This window comes from Saccostrea cucullata, unplaced genomic scaffold (assembly GCF_032062105.1).
Source record: "Saccostrea cucullata isolate Sc308-1 unplaced genomic scaffold, CSIRO_AGI_Scuc_v1 ctg3918, whole genome shotgun sequence".
Taxonomy (NCBI): Eukaryota; Metazoa; Mollusca; class Bivalvia; order Ostreida; family Ostreidae; genus Saccostrea; species Saccostrea cuccullata.
Window position 1 is genome coordinate 28,630 of NW_026932191.1, and position 22,718 is coordinate 51,347.

General features: G+C 34.8%; 1 protein-coding gene across 1 annotated transcript in view; it reads left to right on the forward strand.

The window, feature by feature from the left end:
• The window catches only part of LOC134234627 (uncharacterized), a gene marked incomplete at both ends in the record, with an annotated part of 42,335 nt that extends 26,905 nt beyond the window's left edge, over positions 1 to 15,430 (forward strand). Inside the window, 3 exons of the mRNA XM_062716702.1 lie at positions 9,816 to 10,028; positions 10,877 to 11,086; positions 15,218 to 15,430. Coding sequence (XP_062572686.1) covers positions 9,816 to 10,028; positions 10,877 to 11,086; positions 15,218 to 15,430 — 636 coding nt within the window. The remainder of the gene's footprint in view (positions 1 to 9,815; positions 10,029 to 10,876; positions 11,087 to 15,217) is intronic.
• Between the last annotated feature and the right edge of the window lie 7,288 nt (positions 15,431 to 22,718).

The following is a 22,718-nucleotide window of genomic DNA, read 5'->3' on the forward strand; positions in this document are numbered from 1 at the left end:
TATTTAAACGGTGTATGATTGGTTCACTGGACAGTTATATGGGCGTGTCTTTAATGGTTTTTGTTCAGCACACAAAAAGAAACTATTCAAAACCCACGCGCACGTGGTGGTCACAATGATATTCAAAACTTTCTAGGCATTGATACACTTGTGTTTCCACTGTAGTCTTTTTTCGCCTTTCTGAATATAATTTTTTCTCAGTAATCCGCCCATTCTTCATAATGAAGATTTCTCTTAATATGGTCTTGCTGACTTAGAACAGAACCTCAGCCAATCAAATGAATGAATAAAAAATAAACTGCTCCCACGATTATGCCATATATAATGTCCGAAATTGACAGCTCATTGTACATTGTTCATATCGAGTAAGCAATCCATATCGAACACACGAGGTTTTGTGAATGGCCTATAACCCACTCAGGTTAGCATGGATTGAATGATTGATTGTATATTGTTTAACGTCCCTCTCGAGAATTTTTCACTCATATGGAGACGTCACCGTATGCCGGTGAAGGGCTTCAAATTTTGACCTTTACTCGGCACTCAGGGCCATTGAGCAGTGAGGGAACTTTATCGTGCCAACGCCTACCGCTGACACGGGGCCTCGGTTTTTAAGGTCTCATCCGAAGGACCCGCAACTTTCACTTCAAAGTGCCGAGCGCATGGCGAAGGAACAGTTGCTACCCATTTTTTATCGACCTAAGCCGCGACTGACCTAAGTCAGTCTTCTTTGACCTATACACATAGACACTGAGACAAAATACTTTTATTTCCTACTCATTTCAAAAATAAGAATTTAAGTTTACTAGGCCCAAAACGTCATGTGGAGGCATTCTCCTGTAGTATCAAAATTCAACCCCCCCCCCCCCCCACCGATAAACTTTTCAATCTGATCTGATTTGTGCTATTTCCTAGTCGATGTGCTCAGGTGAGTGATGTGGCCCCTGGGCCTCTTATTTAGCTCACCTGAGCCAAAGGCTCCAGTGAGCTTTTCTGATCAAAATGTGTCTGTTGTCTGTCGTCGTTGTCGTAAACTTTCCACATTTTAATCTTCTTCTCAAGAACCACCGGACCAATATCTACCAAACTTGCTACAAAGTATCCTTGGATCAAGAAGATTCAAGTTTTATTTTAAATCAAGGGCCACGCCCTCTTCCATGGGGAGATGATTATGAATTAGTGAAAAATTAATGGCATTTAAAAAAATCTTCCCAAGAACCACTTGGCCAGGAAAGATGAAATGGCCAATCAATGTTTTACACTGGAATACATGTACATAGGAAAAATCTTTCAAAATCTTCTTCTCAAGAACCATTGGGACAGGAAAGATGAAACTCGTGTTGAATCATCCTCAGATAGTGTACATTCAATTTTGTTCAAATCATGGCCCCCGGGGGTAGGGTGGGTTCACAATGGCCGATCAAAATTTACAAAGGAATATATAGGCGAAATCTTTAAAAATCTTCTTTTCAAGAACCATTGGGGCAGGAAAGATGAATCTCATGTGAAATCATCCTCAAGTAGTGTACATTCAAGTTTGTTCAAATCATGGCCCCGGGGTAGGGTGGGTTCACAATGGCCGATCAAAGTTTTACATAGGAATATATAGGGAAAATCTTTAAAAATCTTCTTCTCAAGAACCATTAGGACAGGAAAGATGAAACTCATGTTGATCATCCTCAGCTGGTGTACATTCAAGTTTGTTAAAAACATGGCTCTGGGGGTAGGATTGGGCCACAATTAAATCTTCAAAATTTTCTTCTCAAGTACTACAAAGCCTTCGTTAGTGATATTTTTATGGAAGCATCTTCAGGTATTGTAGATTCTAGGTTGATCAAATCATAACCCCAGGGATAGGGTGTCGCCACAATGGGGGATCCAAGTTTTACATTAAAATATTTTTAAAAATCTATTTCTGTAGAATAGCAAAGCCATGATTAGTGTTATTTATATGGAAGTATCTTCAGGTAGTGTAGAATTAAATCTGTTCAAATCATAACTCCAAGGGTAGGGAAGGGTCTCAATGGTTGATCAAAGTTTTACATAGTAAATTAAATTGAAAAAATCTCAAATACAGAAAAGCTATGTTAAGTCAATATTGACGTAAGCATCCTCATGTATTGAAGATTTAAATTTGTTAAAATCATGTGTACCCTTTGGGGTAGGGCGCTAAACGATGTGGAGTAAAATTCAAATTATTACAAATATATTCAAACAAAATGTTTGAAAAAAATCTATAAAAATCCTTTTCTCAAGAACTTTCTCAAGAAGTTAAATGCAGAATTGATATAAGGGAATTCTCAAGTAGTATTAGAATTCAAGTCCCACCCACCCACCCCCTCAGTAAACTTTTCAATACTGATCTGATTTGTGATTTATCCTAGCCGATGTGCTCAGGTGAGCGATGTGGCCCCTGGGCCTCTTGTCTTAGGAAATACAAGGCTTCACATATATTAAGTGTTCATGCACATCAAAGTTTAAGTAGAATAGAAGATTGGAACTGATTGCTTTATAGCTCACCTGAGCCGAAGGCTCAAGTGAGCTTTTCTGATCAAAATTTGTCCGTTGTCTGTTGTCGTCGTCGTCGTTGGCGTTGTCGTCATCGTTAATTTTTCACATTTTCATCTTCTTCTCAAAAATCACTGGGCCAATTTTAACCAAACTTGCCACAAAGTATCCTTAGGTGAAGGGGATTCATGTTTGTTCAAATGAAGGGACACACCCTCTTCCAAGGAGAGATAATTATGAATTAGTGAAAAATTAATGGCATTTTTAAAAAATCTTCTCCTCAAGAACCACTGGGCCAAGAAAGGTGAAAATCATATGGGAGCATCCTCAGGTAGTGTAGATTCACATTTGTTCAAATCATGACCCCCGGGAGTAGGATGGGGCCACAATGGCCGATCAAAGTTTTACGTAGGAGTATATAGGGAAAATCTTTAAAAATCTTCTTCCCAAGAACCACTGGGCCAGGAAAGATGAAACTCATGTGGAATCATCTTTATGTAATGTAGATTCAAGTTTGTTCAAATCATGACCCCTGGGGGTAGGGTGGGGCCAAAATGGCCGATAAAAGTTTTACATAGGAATATATAGGAAAAATCTTTAAAGATTTTCTTCTCAAGAACCACTGGGTCAGGAAAGATGAAACTCATGTGGAATCATCCTCAGGTAGTGTAGATTCAAATTTGTTCAAATCATGACCCCCAGGAGTAGGGTGGGGCCAAAATGGCTGATCAAATTTTTACATAGGACTATGTAGGGAAATCTTTTAAAATCGTCTTCTCAAGTACTTCAAAGCCATGATTAGTGATATTTATATGGCATCATCCTCATGTTGTGTAGATTCAAGTTTGTTCAAATCATAATTCCCAGGGATTGGGTGTGATCGCAATTGGGGATCCAAGTTTTACATTAAAATATATTTTTTAAAAATCCCCTTCTCAAGAATAGCAAAGCCATGATTAGTGATAGTAGTATTTATATGGAAGCATTTTCGGGTAGTGTAGAAAAATAAAGCCAATTGAAGGAAAAAATCCCAAGAACAGAAAAGCTTTGTTTAGTCAAATTGATATGTAAGCCACCTCATGTATTGAAGATTTAAATTATTCAAATCATGGCCCTTTGGGGTAGGGGCGTAAACAATGGGGAATCAAATTCAAATATTATGAAGTTATATATAGGAAGAAAATGTTTTTAAAAAATCTTTTTATCAAGATAAGCAAAGCTATATGCTGTATTAAAATGAAGGAATTCTCAAGTAGTATTAAAATTCAAGCCCCCCCCCTCCCCCTTCAGTAAACTTTTCAGTTATGATCTGATTTGTGCTTTTTCCTAGCCGATTTGCTCAGGTGAGCGATGTGAACCCTAGGCCTCTTGTTATTTTATTCGTAATTAGGAAAAGAGGCAATATTGTTGTGTATTATAAAACATATAATAAATAGGTGTAACTCCTTTGAGTCTATAAGGGACATAGACTCAAGGATTTCATTTGGTGCCCCTCGGATAATCCTCAGGGATATTATGCTCACTCCTCCATGGCACCTGATCCACCTCTGAAGTTTCGGAGGTCCGTGTTTGCTCTGCTCCTATTTTGTATTGTTTTATGGACTTTGATTAGTCAGCCCCCGGGCTGACTAGGTATGTTAGGATGAAACTGCAAGTGCGCTTGCGTTAATTGGAATTCTGGGAAAAAGATTTGCACTATTTTCTCCAACCAGAGGGCGTGCTTCTTCACGCACACTCACGACCTCGATCTATTTATAGACTGCATTGCTCTTCGTCGTTCTCGACGAAAATTAATGACACGGACTGTTCAGCTTCTAGATGGGATTATTTGTCAGTTTATAAATGATACTATGAAAATATTTCATTGCTAATAGAAAATAAGTACATTTATTCCCTCAGTCGCCATTGCAAACCGAAGATTTAAATTGTGCATTCCTCTGTACATGTATGCCTGATGCAAGACTCCCTCGATCAAAATTCAATACCTTGCATAAGACATATATGGGTCGGAATTCACACAACAATCCACTTGCCATAAAGGTCCCAAAATAGTAAAAAAAAAAAAAGAAAGATCAATTTCTTTTCACTCTAATGATGGAAGTTATGAAAACAGAAGACTACTGTAAGACATTTAATTTACATGATGGTAGACGTGTAAGTGCCGCTTGTGCACGTGAACCGCGCCCACATGTGAGAAATTGACCAAAGTGGAAATGCGATAGCTGAGAGAACTGTGCTGATTTATAGACAGGGCCAACCCCCCCCCCCCCCCCCCCAAATGAAAGGAGAGAGGGGGAGATGGATTGCAGTTTTTTAATCTATGGTTTTGCTATGATGGTAGACATCATCAAAGACATTTTGTGTACATGTATACGTACTGCATGTATAAACATATTTTGAATTTCCATTTAAATTGTTTTCCGTGGCGTTCATTACTTTTTTGGAAGCAATTCTTTTCTTTCCTAATAACACTAAAATGGATGTTCAAACTTAGAAATGGAATTGAATATACATGCATTATGCCCCCCCCCCCCCCTCCGCATCACGCACTCTGCATTGCCTCAACATGCACAAATGAAAACTGTTATTTAATAATATTTAAAAACAATCTAACAAAAAGTCTACCTTCCTTTTATTCATCATAATCTATATAATTTTTATAGAATTTAACGTGATCTAAGTTGCCATAATTGGTGGCTTTTGTTCATTTACCGGTATAAGATGAAATTTCTCTGATGTCTGCGCCGAAGAGAATTTATTGGAGATCATTGTAATGATCACGAAGCAGAATTAAAAAAAATATTCTATGCTTTATCATTTATTATGTACAGTACAGTATATTGTCAGTCCGTGCAATTATGGTGAGCAGACTTTAAGGATTGAACGCACCCGGCGAATTGTAAACATCAACAATAACAGAGCTCTCGCCTTTATTACAAAAACTGTCTACGTTTCACAGGTGTGTTCAATTAGCCCGATGTTTATTCGTATAGTATTAATTATAATATAGGGCTAAAAACTGGAGGGCCGTATCTCAAAAACTAGAGATGGCACCATCACCATTTTTTTCACAGAAGTGGTAACTGAACACTGGTACGCTGTCCTGAAAATTTAAGATTCCGGGGTAGGGGACTTCGATGTTCCCAAGTCTGATGTTTATTTATATAATATCATATAATAGGGCTAAAAACTGGAGGGTCATATCTCAGAGACTAGAGATGGTACCATCACCATTTTTAGCTCACCTCAACAAAGTTGGGGGAGCTTATGTAATACCCTCGGCGTCGGCGTCGGTGTCGATGTCCCAGGTTAAGTTTTTTGGAGCAGTTTTCTTTTTAATTACTTCTATGACCTATATTGATTAGACATGCATGGAAGATGCTTCTAGTGTGTTTCATTGTACCAGTCAAAGTTTCAGATGCTACAATTTCAGCAAAGGAATGGCCAGGTTAATGTTTTTGGAGCAGGTTAACAGTTTTGGTGCAGTTTTTGGTGTAAGTCTCATTTCTAAGGAACTATAAGCCCTATGTTGACCAAACTTGCCTGGATGATACATCTAAGGATGTACACCACCGGGCTTGCTTCGGATGCTGAATCTGACCTACATTTTCCGATTGAGTGAACAGGTTAATGTTTTTGTTGCAGGTCTCATTTCCAAGAAACTATAAGCCCTATGTTGACCAAACTTGCATGGATGATATTTTTCAGGATGCACACTACCAGGCTTGCTTCGGATGCTGAATCTGACCTACATTTTCCGGTTGAGTGAACAGGTTAAAGTTTTTGGTGCATGTCTCATTTCGTTTCATTTCAATGATACTATGAGCACTATAATGACCAAACGTGCATGGATGATACATCCAAGGATGCATACTACCAGGCTTGCTTCGGAAGCTTAATCTGACCTACATTTTCCGGTTGAGTGAACAGGTTAATGTTTTAGGCGCAGGTTTCATTTTCAAGATCCCATGAGCCCTATAATGACCAAACTTGCATGGATGGTACATCTAAGGATGCATAGACTTACTTCGGATGCTTGATCTGACCTACATTTTCCAGATGAGTGAACAGGTTAAAGTTTTCAGGTTAAAGTTTTTGGTGCAGGTTTCATTTCCAAGTAACTATAAGCCCTTTGTTGACCAAACTTGCATGGATGGTACATCTAAGGATGCACACTACCAGACTTGCTTCGGATGCTGAATCTGACCTTCATTTTCTGGTTGAGTGAACAGTTTAAAGTTTTTGATGCAGGTTTGATTTCCAAGTAACTATGAGCCCTATAATGAGCAAACTTGCATGGATGATACATCTTAGGACACACTAACGGACTTGCTTCGGATGCTGAATTCGACATACATTTTTCAGATAATGGACCAGGTAAAAGTTATGGGTGCAGGTCTTTTACCAAAAAGCTATAAGGCTTATATAACATTGTATAAACCAAACTTGCACAAATATGATGCATCAAGGGCTGAAAACTCAAATTTGCCCCAGATGTTGGATTTTAATTACATTTTCAAGAAGAAGAACCAGTTTGAATTTTTTTTATATACAGTCAAACCTGTATTAGGAGACCTTCCAACGGAGAAAGGAAAAAAGGTCACATATGACAGGTGGTCTTTTTGCTTATTTTCCGCAGTGTTCAAATATACAATGCCAAAAATATCACATGTGTATGTTGAATATATTTCATAACACTTTCTGTTAATTTTCACTTTTTAATAGGCACTGCTCAAATCTAAAATACTTTTACAATTATTGTCCTGTATCATCCCATTGTATATATTTTGTGCAATAAAATATGTTCAAATCGAATCATGTGATTATTGGGAAATATTGTGAACAGCTGAAAATATTAATAATTGTATAAAAGAGCTGCTTTTTTTCTAATAATAATTTTTTATAACATAGCTAGCCTATATATAACTTCGTATATGCATATTCCTAAGAATTTTCATGATTTTTGTTATGCATTTGGTATCAAATTATTTTTATGACTAAAATATTTTTTTAACCTAATTGATTTTATTTTCATTTGTGTGCCTAATTGCTTGTTTGTGACCCGGTACTAGTATTTCAGTCACCTTATCACCTGGTGTGGGTGCTAGCTAGCGTGTGTTTACATACCCATTGGTGACACAAGCACTTATATAAACATCTAACAGTTCAGTTTTTATAGGTTGGAGGTGAGCTGTGTCTATTTTAATCTCTGGACAGAAAAACGTGATGTTTGTGTTTTAGATTTTAATGTTTATTCAATAAATATCAAAGTGTAAGTAAATATATTTATTTATTTATATTGTTTTATTAATAAAACTTGCATTATATGATTATTAATTTAAATAAAAGCGTGTCTGTAGTTGTGAACCAAAAACGTAGCAGTGAAATTGAAAGTAGGAATCAGAAATTATGTTCGTTAGATTCAGGTAAAATTGCTTGAAATTTCATAAAATGGTCAGAAAAATCACGGTCGTTGGTCGCGTAAGACAGGTGGTCATTTAATACAGGTAGATTATATAGAGAAAAGCATTGGGGGGATTTTTACGGTCACATGAGTCGCTTAATACATATATAGGTCTATTTCAATGTATCAGATCAAAATTGCATGAATATTTTCATTTTTGGAATGTAGGGCTAATCTCTGAAAACTGGCAGTTGGCGATGTTTATTTATATATTACCATATCTCAGAAACTAGATATGGTACCATCACCATTTTTTCACTGAAGTGTAGGGCATTTCGTTGTCCCCATGCCCGATGTTTATTTATATATTATCATGTAATACAGAGCTCCAGATAAGGTGCGTATTTGCAGAAATACGCATTAAAGTTTACAAAATACGCATTGAAAATTAAAATAGAGCGTACAATTACGCATTAGCAATCATAGATACGCATTACACCACGAAAGTACTGCGAACAACAAGTTGAAAAATACAGGTACGACTTACTTAATGATACGAATTGAGGTTAACTCAGTGTTTGATTTTTCTCAAAACGAAGTACAGATTCAAAAGCCTCTTGGTGACCAGGAATATTCTAGAAATGACGACGACGATCTCCATTTCGGGAGGAAGAATTGGAGATTTAGATAAAAATCAATTTCTATGTAGATCGAACACTATGCACTTGGCATAACTTTTTTTTATTATGAGTTCTTAGCCAATTTTTCATCTCTCTCAACTTGCCATATTGACGAAGTTTCTTTTCTCTTGGTGTACTCTTGATACGATATCTTAAGAAAAAGTTTTCGGTGTCTCTGATTCTCTGGTACCATGACCTACTGTATAATCTTCCTTGTCAGAAAAGAATGCTTCCCAATCTTAGCAAAAAGTCTTGTTAGTATTTGCAATTTTATTAAAAATAAATGCAGAACCCGACCTTTGAAGTTCTTTCCAGACCCTCTTCAAAAACACATACTTCGATTACAAGCTCAAATTCAAAATAAAGGTTAAAACATTATACTAGTAAACAAATTACTCTTCAATCATTTTGCTGAAAATCAAAATCTGCATTGATTTGAAAATCAGGGAGTAAATACACTTTGGGGTAAAAAATTATCTGGAGCTCTGGTAATATGGCTAAAAACTGGAGGGCCATATCTCAGAAACTAGAGATGGTACCATCACCATTTTTGCACAGAAGTGGTAACTGACCACTAGTATCTGTCTTGAAAATTTCAGACACCGGGGTAGGTGGCTTCAATGTCCCCGAGCCCGATATTTATTTATATAGTATCATGTAATAGGGCTAAAAACGGGAGGGTCATATCTCAGAAACTGGAGATGGTACCATCACCATTTTTTCACTGAATAGGTAACTGACCACTAGTACCCTGTCCTGAAAATTTCAGACACCGGGATAGGGGACTTCGATGTCCCCGAGCCCGATATTTATTTATATAGTATTATATAATAGTGCTAAAAACTGGAGGGCCATATCTCAGAAATTAGAGATGGTACCATCACCATTTTTTCACTGAAGTGGAAACTGAGCACTAGTACCCTGTCCTGAAAATTTAAGATCCTGGGGTAGGGGACTTCGATGTTCCCGAGGCCGATGTTTATTTATATAGTATTATATAATAGGGCTAAAAATTGGAGGGCCATATCTCAGAAATTAAGAGATAGTACCATCACTATTTTTTCTCTGAAGTGTTAACTGACAACTAGTACCCTGTCCCGAAAATTTAAATCAAAGTTTGGAATTAACAAAAAAAGAAACAATTGGTGAAATCAAAACCAGATTAATATTTCACCTTAAAATAAAATGAAAAATATATACCCAGTACTTAATTCCATTTTCAGATACTATATCCAGTTACTGTATGATGCATTCTACTGGATCTTTTCCTAACCCGGAGAATTGTGCCCAGTTTTATGACTGCAGTACAAGAGACTCAGAGTATGGACTTTACTTAAAAGAATGTCAGTATCCGCAGCTGTACGAAATTGAGACAGACACATGTCAACATTTCAGCAGGGTTAATTGTGGTTCCCGATATGAGCCAATCGAACCATGTAAGTCAAAATATAATTATAAATGACATCAGGGAAGATTGGTGTGCTGCAAAATTATTTTTTGAATATAAAAACCCACTTAGTTTAATTTAAAAAAAAACAACATATTTCCATAAAGTTTATACAGAGTTACTATCTAATGAATGAACATGTATGTGTATGATCCTACATGTACAGTGTAGGTTCATAATTGTTAAATCATATATGAAATGTTGCTTGAATGCTAATGATTTTTCAAAAAAATGTATTTCACAAGTTTAAAAAATATATACCAGAGTTTACAAAAAAAATGATATGAAAAGGACATGGCAAATTTATGAAGGAATAAAAGAGGTTGATGCCATTCAGAATTATCTCTGTTAACAAAATAACTGAAAATAAACACTGAAAATTGATGAAGGTCACTAAGAAGACTAGTATATTTACTGTCCATAAAATCACTACCTTTAAAGTAGTTTTACTAGCTATTGGGTAGATTTACTAGGTAACATTAGTATATTTAGAATTTATAAGTAACTTTCACTAGGTTAGTAGGTATTTATAGGACCCTGCTCCACGTGAACGTGACACATATTACTCACTATCTTAGCTAGTAAACAGAATGATCACTATTCACGACGAAAGTTTTTCTAGGCAAACGTGTATATTAACTAGGTATTTCTTTCAGTGTAGTGAATTAAATATGTGATCCTTTGTCATCTTAAATTTTTAAAAAGCTGCAATTATTTTATTTTATATGTTTATGAGGAATTCTCATGCTGCAATCTTCAGGTTGACATTTAGATTATATCAATAACATTTTATGAATCAACAATGTTCATTTTCATCATATTTCTGCATACTTTCAGGTGAGTACATTCAAAGTCAATGTATAGGAGCTGGCTGTCCAGCATGTTCAAAGGTGAGTTGTCGCGCTCATCCTGATGGAGCCAATGAATACCCTGGCCGGGAACACACTCCTTGGTATGTGGTATGTGAGCATGGTAGAACAGTGGCTGTGGAGCAGTGCCATGTGGGGATTTTTGATCAGCAATCACACATGTGTTTAACCAATACTGGTAAATAATTTTTACAATTTACCTGAAACTATAGGTTCTCTAGTGTTGGAAAAAAATTATAAATGTCAATGAATACATTGGTGTAAATGTTCAATGGATTAGCTATCTGATGTTCTTTCAACACATACACATGTACATGTAATTGTACCCTGAAAAGTGCCACTGTTATTATTAATCTTTAGCTGAAATTCAAAAATTCAGTTTACCCCCTGAAGTTATTGTATAGTTTCATAGCTTTTAAAGCCAGCAGCAAATTCTGTTCATACGTTCCATATTTTAGAGGTGCATTGGATTAAAACTGTTTCATAATGTAGGATAAAACTTCTATATTATTGAGTTGAATTTATTTTTGATGAAGCCATGCAAACAATGTAGAATTCTTAAGGAACAAAAAAAATAATTTGTCAGAAAGGGAGTCATTACAGATGTACACTTTGATTTTTTATTGTTAAGTATTTATTTTTACCTTTGATATTGTGATGATGCAATCGTCTGTCAAAATCAGCTTTAGGATCAATCGCCAGTGTTATCAGCTTTGGGCTTTCTGGTCTTAAGGTATCCGATCAAAAGCCTCAGATTCAATGAATTGATATGCACAAGATATATATTTGCTGAATACTCAGTATATGTAGTAACAATATTTATGATTTAGTCTCAATATCTAAGAGCGGAATGTGTCCTGATTTTGACCTCAATAAAATTGATTTTTTAAAAAACTCTCTGGTGAAAAATTATTTTTTAATCGTTTTTCTATTGTTAATAATTATATACATCTTTCCACCATAGCATTTTTTGATATTCGTAGTATTTAAATTTTTGTTTTAAAAAATAGCTTTTTGCCATGGAGCTCAATTCATTCTTAATTAAGTATTTACTGCTCGAGTAATTAAATTTTTGAAAATTTCTCCTGGTAAATCCTTTTCTACTATAAACTGCTTTGAATTAGTTTCAGAGTATTTAATATAGGATGAATATTGAAGGTTAGAAAATAGATAGTTTTCGATGGACCTAAATTTAGCAAAAGTCTTTAAAAATTGTTAGGAGATTACTTACTTTTCCAACACCCAGCACTTCTGCTGCAGCAATGACGTCAAACATGACGTACACTTTCATCCGATAGAAGTCAAAACAGGTCCGGAAGAAAATACGGAATTATTTTGATTTTACTCAAGTAATAAGCCAAACCCAAAAGATTTGAAATAAAAAGCAAAATAATTTATTTTTTATCAATTTTGTCTGGGAAATGCATTATTACAGGAAAAAAATTGTGAAAGGTTTTTTTATAAGGGAAAGGGGGGGGGGGTAAACAGAGAAGAACTTTACCTAAGTAATTGCTAACAAATTCTCTTGAATTAATGTACATTTAAATTACTATTGATATATATTATTGAAATTGAAATTTTACTTGAGTATACCAAGGGCAAATTTGTCAACACTGTTTCATATGTATCTCATATGATCACCGTTTCATATGATTCTCATATGATCACTGTCAAAATATTCATATAATTCTTATATGAATGACTTTTCCTATGTGAATCATATGTATATTACTTAATATGATTCACATATGTGTGATCATTCGATCCACATATGATTTGCTATATATGATTCTCATATGATTGTATATACATATGATTCTCATATGATCCACATATGATCCTGAAAGGCAATGCATATGTGGATTATATGTGGCTAAATTGCTTATGCATGCATCAAAATTTTGTGTTATGTATCCTTAATAGGTTAATCATTCGCAATTCGGCCAATCGTCGCCCAATTATCGAGCTTTGATCTACAATTTGATTTTAACCGTCGGCCGAAATTTTAGGTGAAGGGGGTTCAAGTTTGTTCAAATGAAGGGCCACGCCCTCTTCCAAGGAGAGATAATTATGAATTTTTGAAAAATTAATGGCATTTAAAAAAAATCTTCTTCTCAAGAACCACTGGGCCAGGAAAGATAAAACTCATGTGGAATCATTTTCAGGTAGTGTAGATTCAAGTTTGTTCAAATCGTAACCCCCGGGGCAAGGGTGTCCAGAGCCAAAATGTCCGATCAAAGTTTTACGTAGGAATATATAGGAAAAAGCTTTAAAAATCTTCTTTTCAAGAACCATTGGGACAGAAAAGATGAAACTCATGTTGAATAATCCTCAGATAGTGTACATTCAGATTTGTTCAAATCATGACCCCCGGGGGTTGGGTGGGACCAGAATGGCCGATCCAAGTTCTACATAGGAATATTCAGGAAAATCTTTAAAAATCCTCTTCTCCAGAACCACTGGGCCAGGAAAGATGAAACTCATGTGGAATCATCCTCAGGTAGTGTAGATTCAAATTTGTTCAAATTATGTCCCCCGGAGGTAGAGTGGGGCCACAATGGCCGATCAAAGATTTACGTAGGAATATATAGGAAAAATCTTCTCAAGATTCATAGGGACAGAAAAAATTAAACTCATGTTAAATCATTCTCAGGTAGTGTACATTCAAGTTTGTTCAAATCATGACCCTTGGTGTAGGGTGGGGCCACAATGACCGATCAAAATTTTACATAGAAATATATAGGGAAAATCTTTAAAAACCTTCTTCTCAAGATTCATAGGGACAGGAAAAATGAAACTCATGCTGAATCATTCTCAGGTAGTGTACTTTCAAGTTTATTCAAATCATGACCCCCGAAGTTAGGGTGGGGTCACAATCTCCGATGAAAGTTTTACATCGGAATATTTAGGGAAATCTTTTAAAAAAATCTTCTCAAGTACTGTAAAGCCATGATCAGTGATATTTGTATGGAAGCATCCTCAGGTAGTGTAGATTCTAGTTTGTTCAAATCATAACCCATAAGGATAGGGTTGGGTCACAATGAGGGATCCAAGTTTTACATTAAGATATATTTTAAAAAATCTTCTCAAGAATAGCAAAGCCATGATTAGTGATATTTATATGGAAGCATCTAGGGTAGTGTAAAATTGAATTTGTTCAAATCATAACCCCCAAGGGTAGGGAAGGGTCTCAATGGTTGATCAACGTTTTACAAAGGAAAATAAAGGGTGGAAATCCCAATAACAGAAAAACTATGTTTAGTCATATTGACATGTAAGCGTCCTCATGTATTGGAGATCTAAATTTGTTCAAATCATGTGTGCCCTTTGGGGTAGGGAGGGAAACAATGGGGAGTCAAATTCAAATTATTGTGACGTTATATATACAAACAAAATGTTTAAAAAATCCTTTTCTCAAGAAATTTCTCAAGAAGTTATATGCAGTATTGATATGGGGTTATTCTTAAGTAGTATTAGAATTCAATCCCCCTCCACACTCCCTCAGTAAACTTTTCAATTCTGATCTGATTTGTGCTTTTTTCCTAGCCTATGTGCTCAATTGAGCGATTTGGCCCTTCGGCCTCTTGTTCAAGAATGTGCCTCTTTGAAACAAAAATCGGAAATGGCAGTTTTTAAGAAAACCCCTGCCTCTTTGTGCATATATCAAAATTATTTTGTTTCAAGGAGGTAATTTTTCAGAATAATTGGGATTCCCTACCTAAAAAATAAATCTGATATATTTTGTTGTAAGACAAATTTAAACTTCATTTTATGGCAAAGTGGAAGTCAATACGCAGGCTTTCAAATATTGTTCCTAATTGTGCTTTATATACTGTTGCATTTGAGTAAAATTGATATCAGTTTCTGTAATATAATATTCTTCTTTTAATCTGCAACACATTTAGGGAAAATAACAAAAGAACTGCAACATCCTCTTTTGGCGTAACTTACTTTGTTGAACAAACTTAAGCCCAAATCTTTGACTTTTTGAGAAACGAGCTCCTTATGTTTTATAGGTCCGTGTCTGATCTGTTTCTAAATATGTAATGTTTAATGGACTTTTGAGCTTGTTATATCCATATATTTCATACTAATGAATAGAACCAATAAAAGTAAACAAGTGAAAAGTGATTTCATTTGGATTTTTTTCTCAAGAGTGGGAAGCTCTCAAGCCACATATAACCACGTGATTCAGTTGTTCAGTAATCAAACCCAATTCAACACAGCACTATTTATGTCTTAGTGCGATCAGGTCTATAAACAGCAAACGGTTTTACAGAAGTATATTAATTTTTTATTTGATTTTTAGACTCTGTGAATAACTACTGCAACAATAACCCTGGACTGATTCTACCAAGTTATCAGAGCTGTGCTCAGTTTTATAAGTGTGGTCAATATAACAGCAAGACTGGGACCTATCTACATGAGTGTGCTTATCCCTTGCTATATGACATTACCTCCAAGACTTGTCAGCACTTCACTTTAATCAACTGTGGAGAGAGAAGAGTTCCACAAGCTCCATGTTGGTACCTTTTATTCTTTTTAATCTTATATTGTTTACTTAATTTACTTTTTGATGGGACACATATTCTGGTTTCTTATCCGCAACTCCTCCTATATCACTGAAGAAAATTTGTTGATACTTTTACATATTCTTCATTTCATAATGCCATTATGACCTCCTATTTAACTTCGTTTTATCCGACATTTATTACGGGTCTCCCAGTGCAAAACATGGACTTTGCCGTGATACATGTAACCACTGGTAACCAATGAGTGAAAAATCCTCGAGATGGACGTTCAACAACGTACAATCAATCCAGTTTTCGTCTGATTTCAGTATTACTGCACACAAGAATGCAACACTAAGATACATATACATATAAGTAATATAGTACAATCTTGGTGTCAATTCCATAATATTTCCATTTCTAATATTTTTTCTGTGATAACTCTTTGAAAGTTAGCAGAGTTGATTTCTTGATAATTCTACCGGAATGTAAATTAGGCAGGTCGATAGGTCAATAGCAAAGGAGGCATAATACGCATGCAAATCTCGTGCGCGCCTGTCTCTGTGTCTAACGCTGGCCTCCAAATATGCATGCAAATCTCGTGCGGCTGTCTTTGTGTTTGACGTCAAAGTGCGAATGCTATTGAAATTGGCATTGGAGTTTTCGTGTAATTTGAATCTCTATCTGTATCTATAAAGTCTAAATCTACAATTTTGTTTCACAATGAAAAGGAAATATAAGGAATCACTGTCTAGTTAGGAGGGTATGTCAGGGACATCAACAATAGTGGGAAACATGGGATAATTTAAGCATAACGGGCTTCGCCCGTTATGCAAATTATTCCATGTTTTCCACTATCGTTGATGCCCTGGCATACTCTACTCACTAGACAGTGTAATAAATTGCACTACCATTACTTCATTTATTTAGGCAATAAAGAGGGTGTTGCAGAAACTCGCGATTATTCCCTTTATATCGAGAATTTGTCTAAATATAGATACAGCTACGTAGAGGACTGTGTTTACGGCGGGTATTCCCTGCTTGATACAGCAAAACACTTTCGTCATTTTGCACGAAAAAGGTTGGAACAACAAAAAGCATAATGGCTAAAGCAGCCTTTTGAAAGATATACTGTAGACATTGAGAGAATATTTTTCGTGAAATAAAATTGCGTCCCAAAATCACACTGTTTGTGCTACACCCAAGACATTTCATTTGTTTCAAATCAAATCTTGGCTACTAAGAGACCATAATTATTCAAAATTGCAATAACATGAATAACTACAGTATGTAAAAAATAAATTATTTAAACAATACAGTAACTTTATTTTCCAAGATAAAACTAAATATAGTTTTAAGTCACAGCATATTTTATCCTGCATATAGTTATTACTTAATTAACTTCTTGACATTCTCTCTCTTTAAAAAAATATATAATTTTATTGCACTATACCATTACATACGGAAAAAAATTAGAAGAAAAAAATATATGCAAAAATGATCCATTCCAGGACTCGAGCCCATACGCTGGTAAATGTATGAGTTGTTAACCAACCAGCATATCCACTAGACCATTTCGGACATGATGGTTTTCCAGCGTTATTTAATGTACACACTTTGTATTTCGTTTGAGGAATTATTTTTATTCAATGTTTGCGTTTTTCAAAAATGTGCCTCTTTGAAACAAAAATCGGAAATGGCAGTTTTGAAGAAAATTCCTGCCTCTTTGTGTATACATCAAAATTATTTTGTTTCAAGGAGGCACTTTTTCAGAACAATGGGGATTCCCTATTCAAAAAAGAAAATCTGATATATTTTGCCGTGAGACTAATTTTCACATCATTTTATGGCAAATTGGAAGTCAATACGCAGCTTCCAAATATTGTTTCTCGTTGTGCTTTATATATTGATGCATTTGAAAAAAATTAATATGAGTTTCTGCAACATAAAAATTCTTCTTTTAATCTGCTACACATTTAGGGAATATAACAAAAGAACTGCAACACCCTCTTAAAGAGGGTGTTGCAGAAACTCGCGATTATTCCCTATATATCGAGAAGAACATTTAAATACCTTCGTTGTGTCTAAATATAGATACAGTTACGTAGAGGACTATGTTTACGGCGGGTATTTCCTGCTTGATACAGCAAAAACACTTTCGTCATTTTGCACAAAAAAGGTTGGAACAACAAAAGGCACAATGGCTAAAGCAGCATTTTGAAAGATATACTGTAGACATCGTGCGAAAATATTTTTCATGAAATAAAACTGCGTCCCATAATCACACTGTTGGTGCCTCATCTAAGACATTTCATTTGTTTCAAATCAAATCTTGGCTACTAACAAAGAGACCAGAATTATTCAAAACTGCAATAACTACAGTATGTAAAAAAAATTTAAGTCATGGCATATCAAGGGAAACAATTTAATCAATCCTGCATTTCTAATATATAGTTATTACTCGATTAACTTCTTGACATTCTCTCTTTCTCTCTTCCCTCTCTCTCTCTCTTTCAAAATATATATAATTTCATTGCACTACCATTACATATGAAAAAAAAGAAGAAAGAAAAATATGCAAAAATGATCCATTCCAGGGTTCGAACCCTTTCTCTGATAAAAGTACTAGATTGAAGCCCACTAGCATATCCACTACACCATTTCGGACATGATGATTTTCAGTGTTGTTTAATGTACACATTTTGCATTTTGTTTGGATAATAATTTTTATTCAATTTTTTCGTTTTTCAAAAATGTGCCTCTTTGAAACAAAAAACGGAAATGGCAGTTTTGAAGAAAATTCCTGCCTCTTTTTGTATACATCAAAATTATTTTGTTTCACGGAGGCACTTTTTCAGAACAATGGGGATTCCGTATTTAAAAAACGGAAAATTTGATATATTTTGCCGTGAGACTAATTTTTACATCGTTTAATGGCAAATTGGAAGTCAATATGCAGCTTCCAAATACGTTTCTCGTTCTGCTTTATATATTGTTGCATTTGAAAAAAATTAATATGAGTTTCTGCAACATAAAAATTCTTCTTTTACGTACTCTTCTACACATTTAGGGAAAATAACAAAAGAACTGCAACACCATCTTTTCTCTGGTTTACACCCCAATCGTCAAAGTCGAAAACTTTCTATAAAAATCAGCTTCTTGATTGTGTTCTCTGAGAACCCGTTCTAAAGATAATTGTATATTCTTCAAAAGACACATGGAATAAATAGAGAAGGCTAATTTTTGCAATTCATCTTTCATGCTACCTGTTTGTGTAATTTTAATTACATTTTTATTATCTGAATATAACTTTACAAATTTATTGCGCAGAACATGACTAAAGATCTTGATGAAAAGAAAAACTGTTTTTATTCTCTGTATGCAGAACCTTGTGTTTTTCAAATCGTCTCACTTTTCGTGAAAAAACTCTTTGTTTGAATCCAGCATTACACCCGCTCCATGGCGAAATCGCTTGTATCAGTTAAAACTATTCGGTATGTTCGAATAAGCGACAAAAGTAACACTAGTTACTATATATATAGTTGTAAATATTAAAACAAGACACAAGGCATCTTCGACACAGGTGATCAACCCGTGTTACGCGAGTATACTCCTCAGTTTACCTGGAGTAACAGGTGGAAAAAATGGCGGGAAGTGAAAACCTTTTCTGCATACATGCAAATGTCATTATTGGTATTAGGATTTATATACTGAAACTCAAGAAAAACGCAACACCCTTATTTAAGGGGGAAATAATATATGGGTTGTAACTACAATGTATGTAGCAAAAAAGTTAGAACATCTTTCACTTTGCCAAATCAGTCATTAAAGGTTGAATGATTTTCATTCCATTACCGGAAGTTTATTTTTAGCCCTCTTAAAAGAAATCAAAAACTTGCATCTTCATCAAATATTTGATAATATTTTGAGTTTTCCAGGTTTTGTAGCTGTTAATCATAAGTTTTGTACTAAAATTCCGAAAAAATATCCTTCTTTTTTTACATTTCCGAGAAAAATAGCCTTCTTTGTTTTTCGAATGTGATACTCATATTTCCTCAAAGCACGCATTTTCATTAATTTTCAAAATAAAGAAAAAGGAGAGCTGCAGATGCAAATATACACTACATAACGACTTTTCAGGCTAATGTGTTTCAAAAGCATGAGTGACAGTTCCTTGACCGAAGTCAAAGAGTTACTACACTACGCCAAGTTAGAGAAAATTTGACCGAAGTATCTGAGAAACAGGCACCTAAAATGACCCAGAATATTTTTTTTTTCGTTCCGATTAAGACATTAAGGTGGAATATCCCTCTGATAAGAGAGATAACTCTTCTGATAAGAGAGATAACTTTCTGTAGACATTTTTTCATGGAATTCAATGAATTGCCATGCCAGATTTTACACATGTCATTCATAAGGACCATTTTAAAGTCAACTCAATCGAATCAGTTTTATTGCACAGATGTTGATTTATAGTTTCTATTGCAAGTATTTTTATTAATTATTTATAATAGTTTAACTAAAAAATTTATACCCAGTTCCTTTAAACGGTGTATATTGAGATATTTCTATCTCTTAACGTATAAGTCTTTTAATTGTACAGAAATTTCAGATGCAGAATTGTTTATCAACATTTAATTGATATTTTGTTTCATTAAAAATATTTTCAAGGGCGATACTGGAAAGATAATTCTTGTTGATGGACGAGTGTTATTTTACATGCACAGAAACAATTTGATATTCTGATTTAAAAAGCAACGCTTCAGTATGTTATCTTATGAGAATTAGATAGGTATGAGAGTAAATATTATTTTCATATATACTTCATATTTTTACTTTAATTGTGAGATAAAAATAATTGATCATTCTATTTACCTTATCAAATTTTCTTCACATCATGATTTGACATATTTATTTCTGAAAAAAATAAGCAACGCTTCATACTTCATACTATTTTCCACTTGATTCTAATGCTTTAGTTATTGATGAAAATCAATGTTTGGAATTTAGAAAAAAAATTGTGAAATTTGGAGCAGACGGATATTTCACCTTAATAAACTTAATGCATTGTAGAAATTGGGCTGTATTTGTTGAACATGGCAGACTAACACGTTTTAATTGAATGGTCGTAATGGGGACTTTTTAAGAGTTATGTGGGTTTTTTGGTACATAGTTATAACCCGTATATTATTATTATAAAATTAGGGTGTTGCGTTTCTTTGAGTTTCAGTATAGAAAGGATGATGTGACATAACTACTATCTGGGGCCCCTTTTTCCATGACGAATTTTACTTCATCAAAAACGATGTTGGTGATTTTCAAACATGATTGAGTAAATACGACGCCTTTTGAATAGTTTCAATAGTTCAGACACATTAATTATAAGGAATACTGCATTATCTTTGATTTTATAGACCCTATCACAGCTAAATTCGGCCAGGTTTGTGAGAATTGATATGTTCTCTTATGGCAAGAGAATTGGCGAGTCTTAGTACTATATGTAGAGGGATATGCGTGTCCGAGAAGACATATAGTTATTGTTATTATTTCGCACATAGTCATTGTCCAATCCGACGACAGAACAACAAAACATGCTGGTTTACTATATTTAGATTTTATCAGACACGTGGTTTAGGTCAATTTACCTGTTATCCTTTTCTACATTTCAAACTTTTATAATGGTCAGCAAATGCTGTTTATACTTAATAATACGCATGGATTTTCAACATTAGGACAAGAAATTCACAAGAAACTTATATCCACTAATACTCAGGAATAGACCAAGCGAATTGCTCAGCAAACACGCGACAGAACTTTAAAATAATGTATATTTATCAATTGTTTGTATATAAATTTTACTGTGATCTCGGAAATTATATACTCAACAAAAAAAGAAACGCATATTGTTTTACTCGTCAAAGAAATTTTTAAAATGTACATGAAACAACCATTTTTTATATCATTGGATACCTGTGACTTATTTAAAGGACAACATGGGGTTTTAAAACCCAAGTGTTGAATTATCTCCCTTGATTAAACATGTTTATGAAAGTAGTGTTTTTCATGATTTCTTCTAAATCAGATGTCTATTTTCATTGATATTTTGGATTTAGAGAAACTTTTAACACTTCTATTAAACCCATATTTAAGATTTGATTGCAGTGTTAATACTGCAATGCCACGCCCAAACAAAGATGAATACAACCAGGCTAACGATGATACTAAATGGAGCTACGCAACAGGAAGTTGCAACTGTATTTGAAATAAATCAATGGGCTTTGCAACCTTAAAACTAACGTCTGAAGACCACTATCTGGCCATCCGCAGGTAACCACAACCAGGCAGGACCGTCACATCCCCCCCCCCTTTCATCACCTCATGCGATTCAGAACTTGCTGTAAAAACTGCTGCTACAATTGCTGGATGAAAAAATCAGCATAAAAATGCATAAATTGTTCGCATGAGACTAAAATGAGATGATATTCCCCCACGATATCCGTACATTAGAAACCCACTAACATTGAGACTTTCCACAGTCAATATTCTTATGCCTCTTGAATTTGGGGGCAATGAAAATGACCTCAACTTGACTTTTCAATTTGCAACATTGATTTTTATCACAACACACTCTAAAATCGCTTAAATAATACAAGGTTTAAACTGAAAACTTAGAATTTCAAATTATTCTGATTATGCGTTTCTTTTTTTGTTCAGTATATATATGTAGATCCGTGTCTAATCTGTGACTCAAATGCATAAAAATTATCGGAAAGCAGTAAAATTCTAAGCATGTTTCCATAGTATTTTTGTGGTACTCACTCGTAACAAATTTCATTTAGCTGAATGCGAACATCGGTTGACTACGGGCCAATGTTTGGTCGAACATTGACCGATGATCGGCCGTTATCTGTTGGACACCATTCAACCCCCCGATGACCTCAGATTCAACGGATATTGGACGATGCTCGGCCATACATCGGCCGATCCGTGAAAGATGTGTTAATGATGGGTTGCCGATGAAGAGCGATGTGAGGCATCGTTGGAGACATCGCTGAATTTTAACTACGAATTATGTCCTACCGATGACCCCACCGATTCGCGAAATGACCTCAGTCTCCTTCCGATAAACAAATAAACTATGTTTTACATGCAAAGATCTAGAGGGGTCCGGAACACCCCTAAATTTGTAAAGTTATTTAATGCACAAACTAAACCAACTAAAAATTACATGTGTATTTAATGTATGAAATAAATCAACTAAAAGGGACCTTGACCCCCCCCCCCCCCCAACCGAAACGG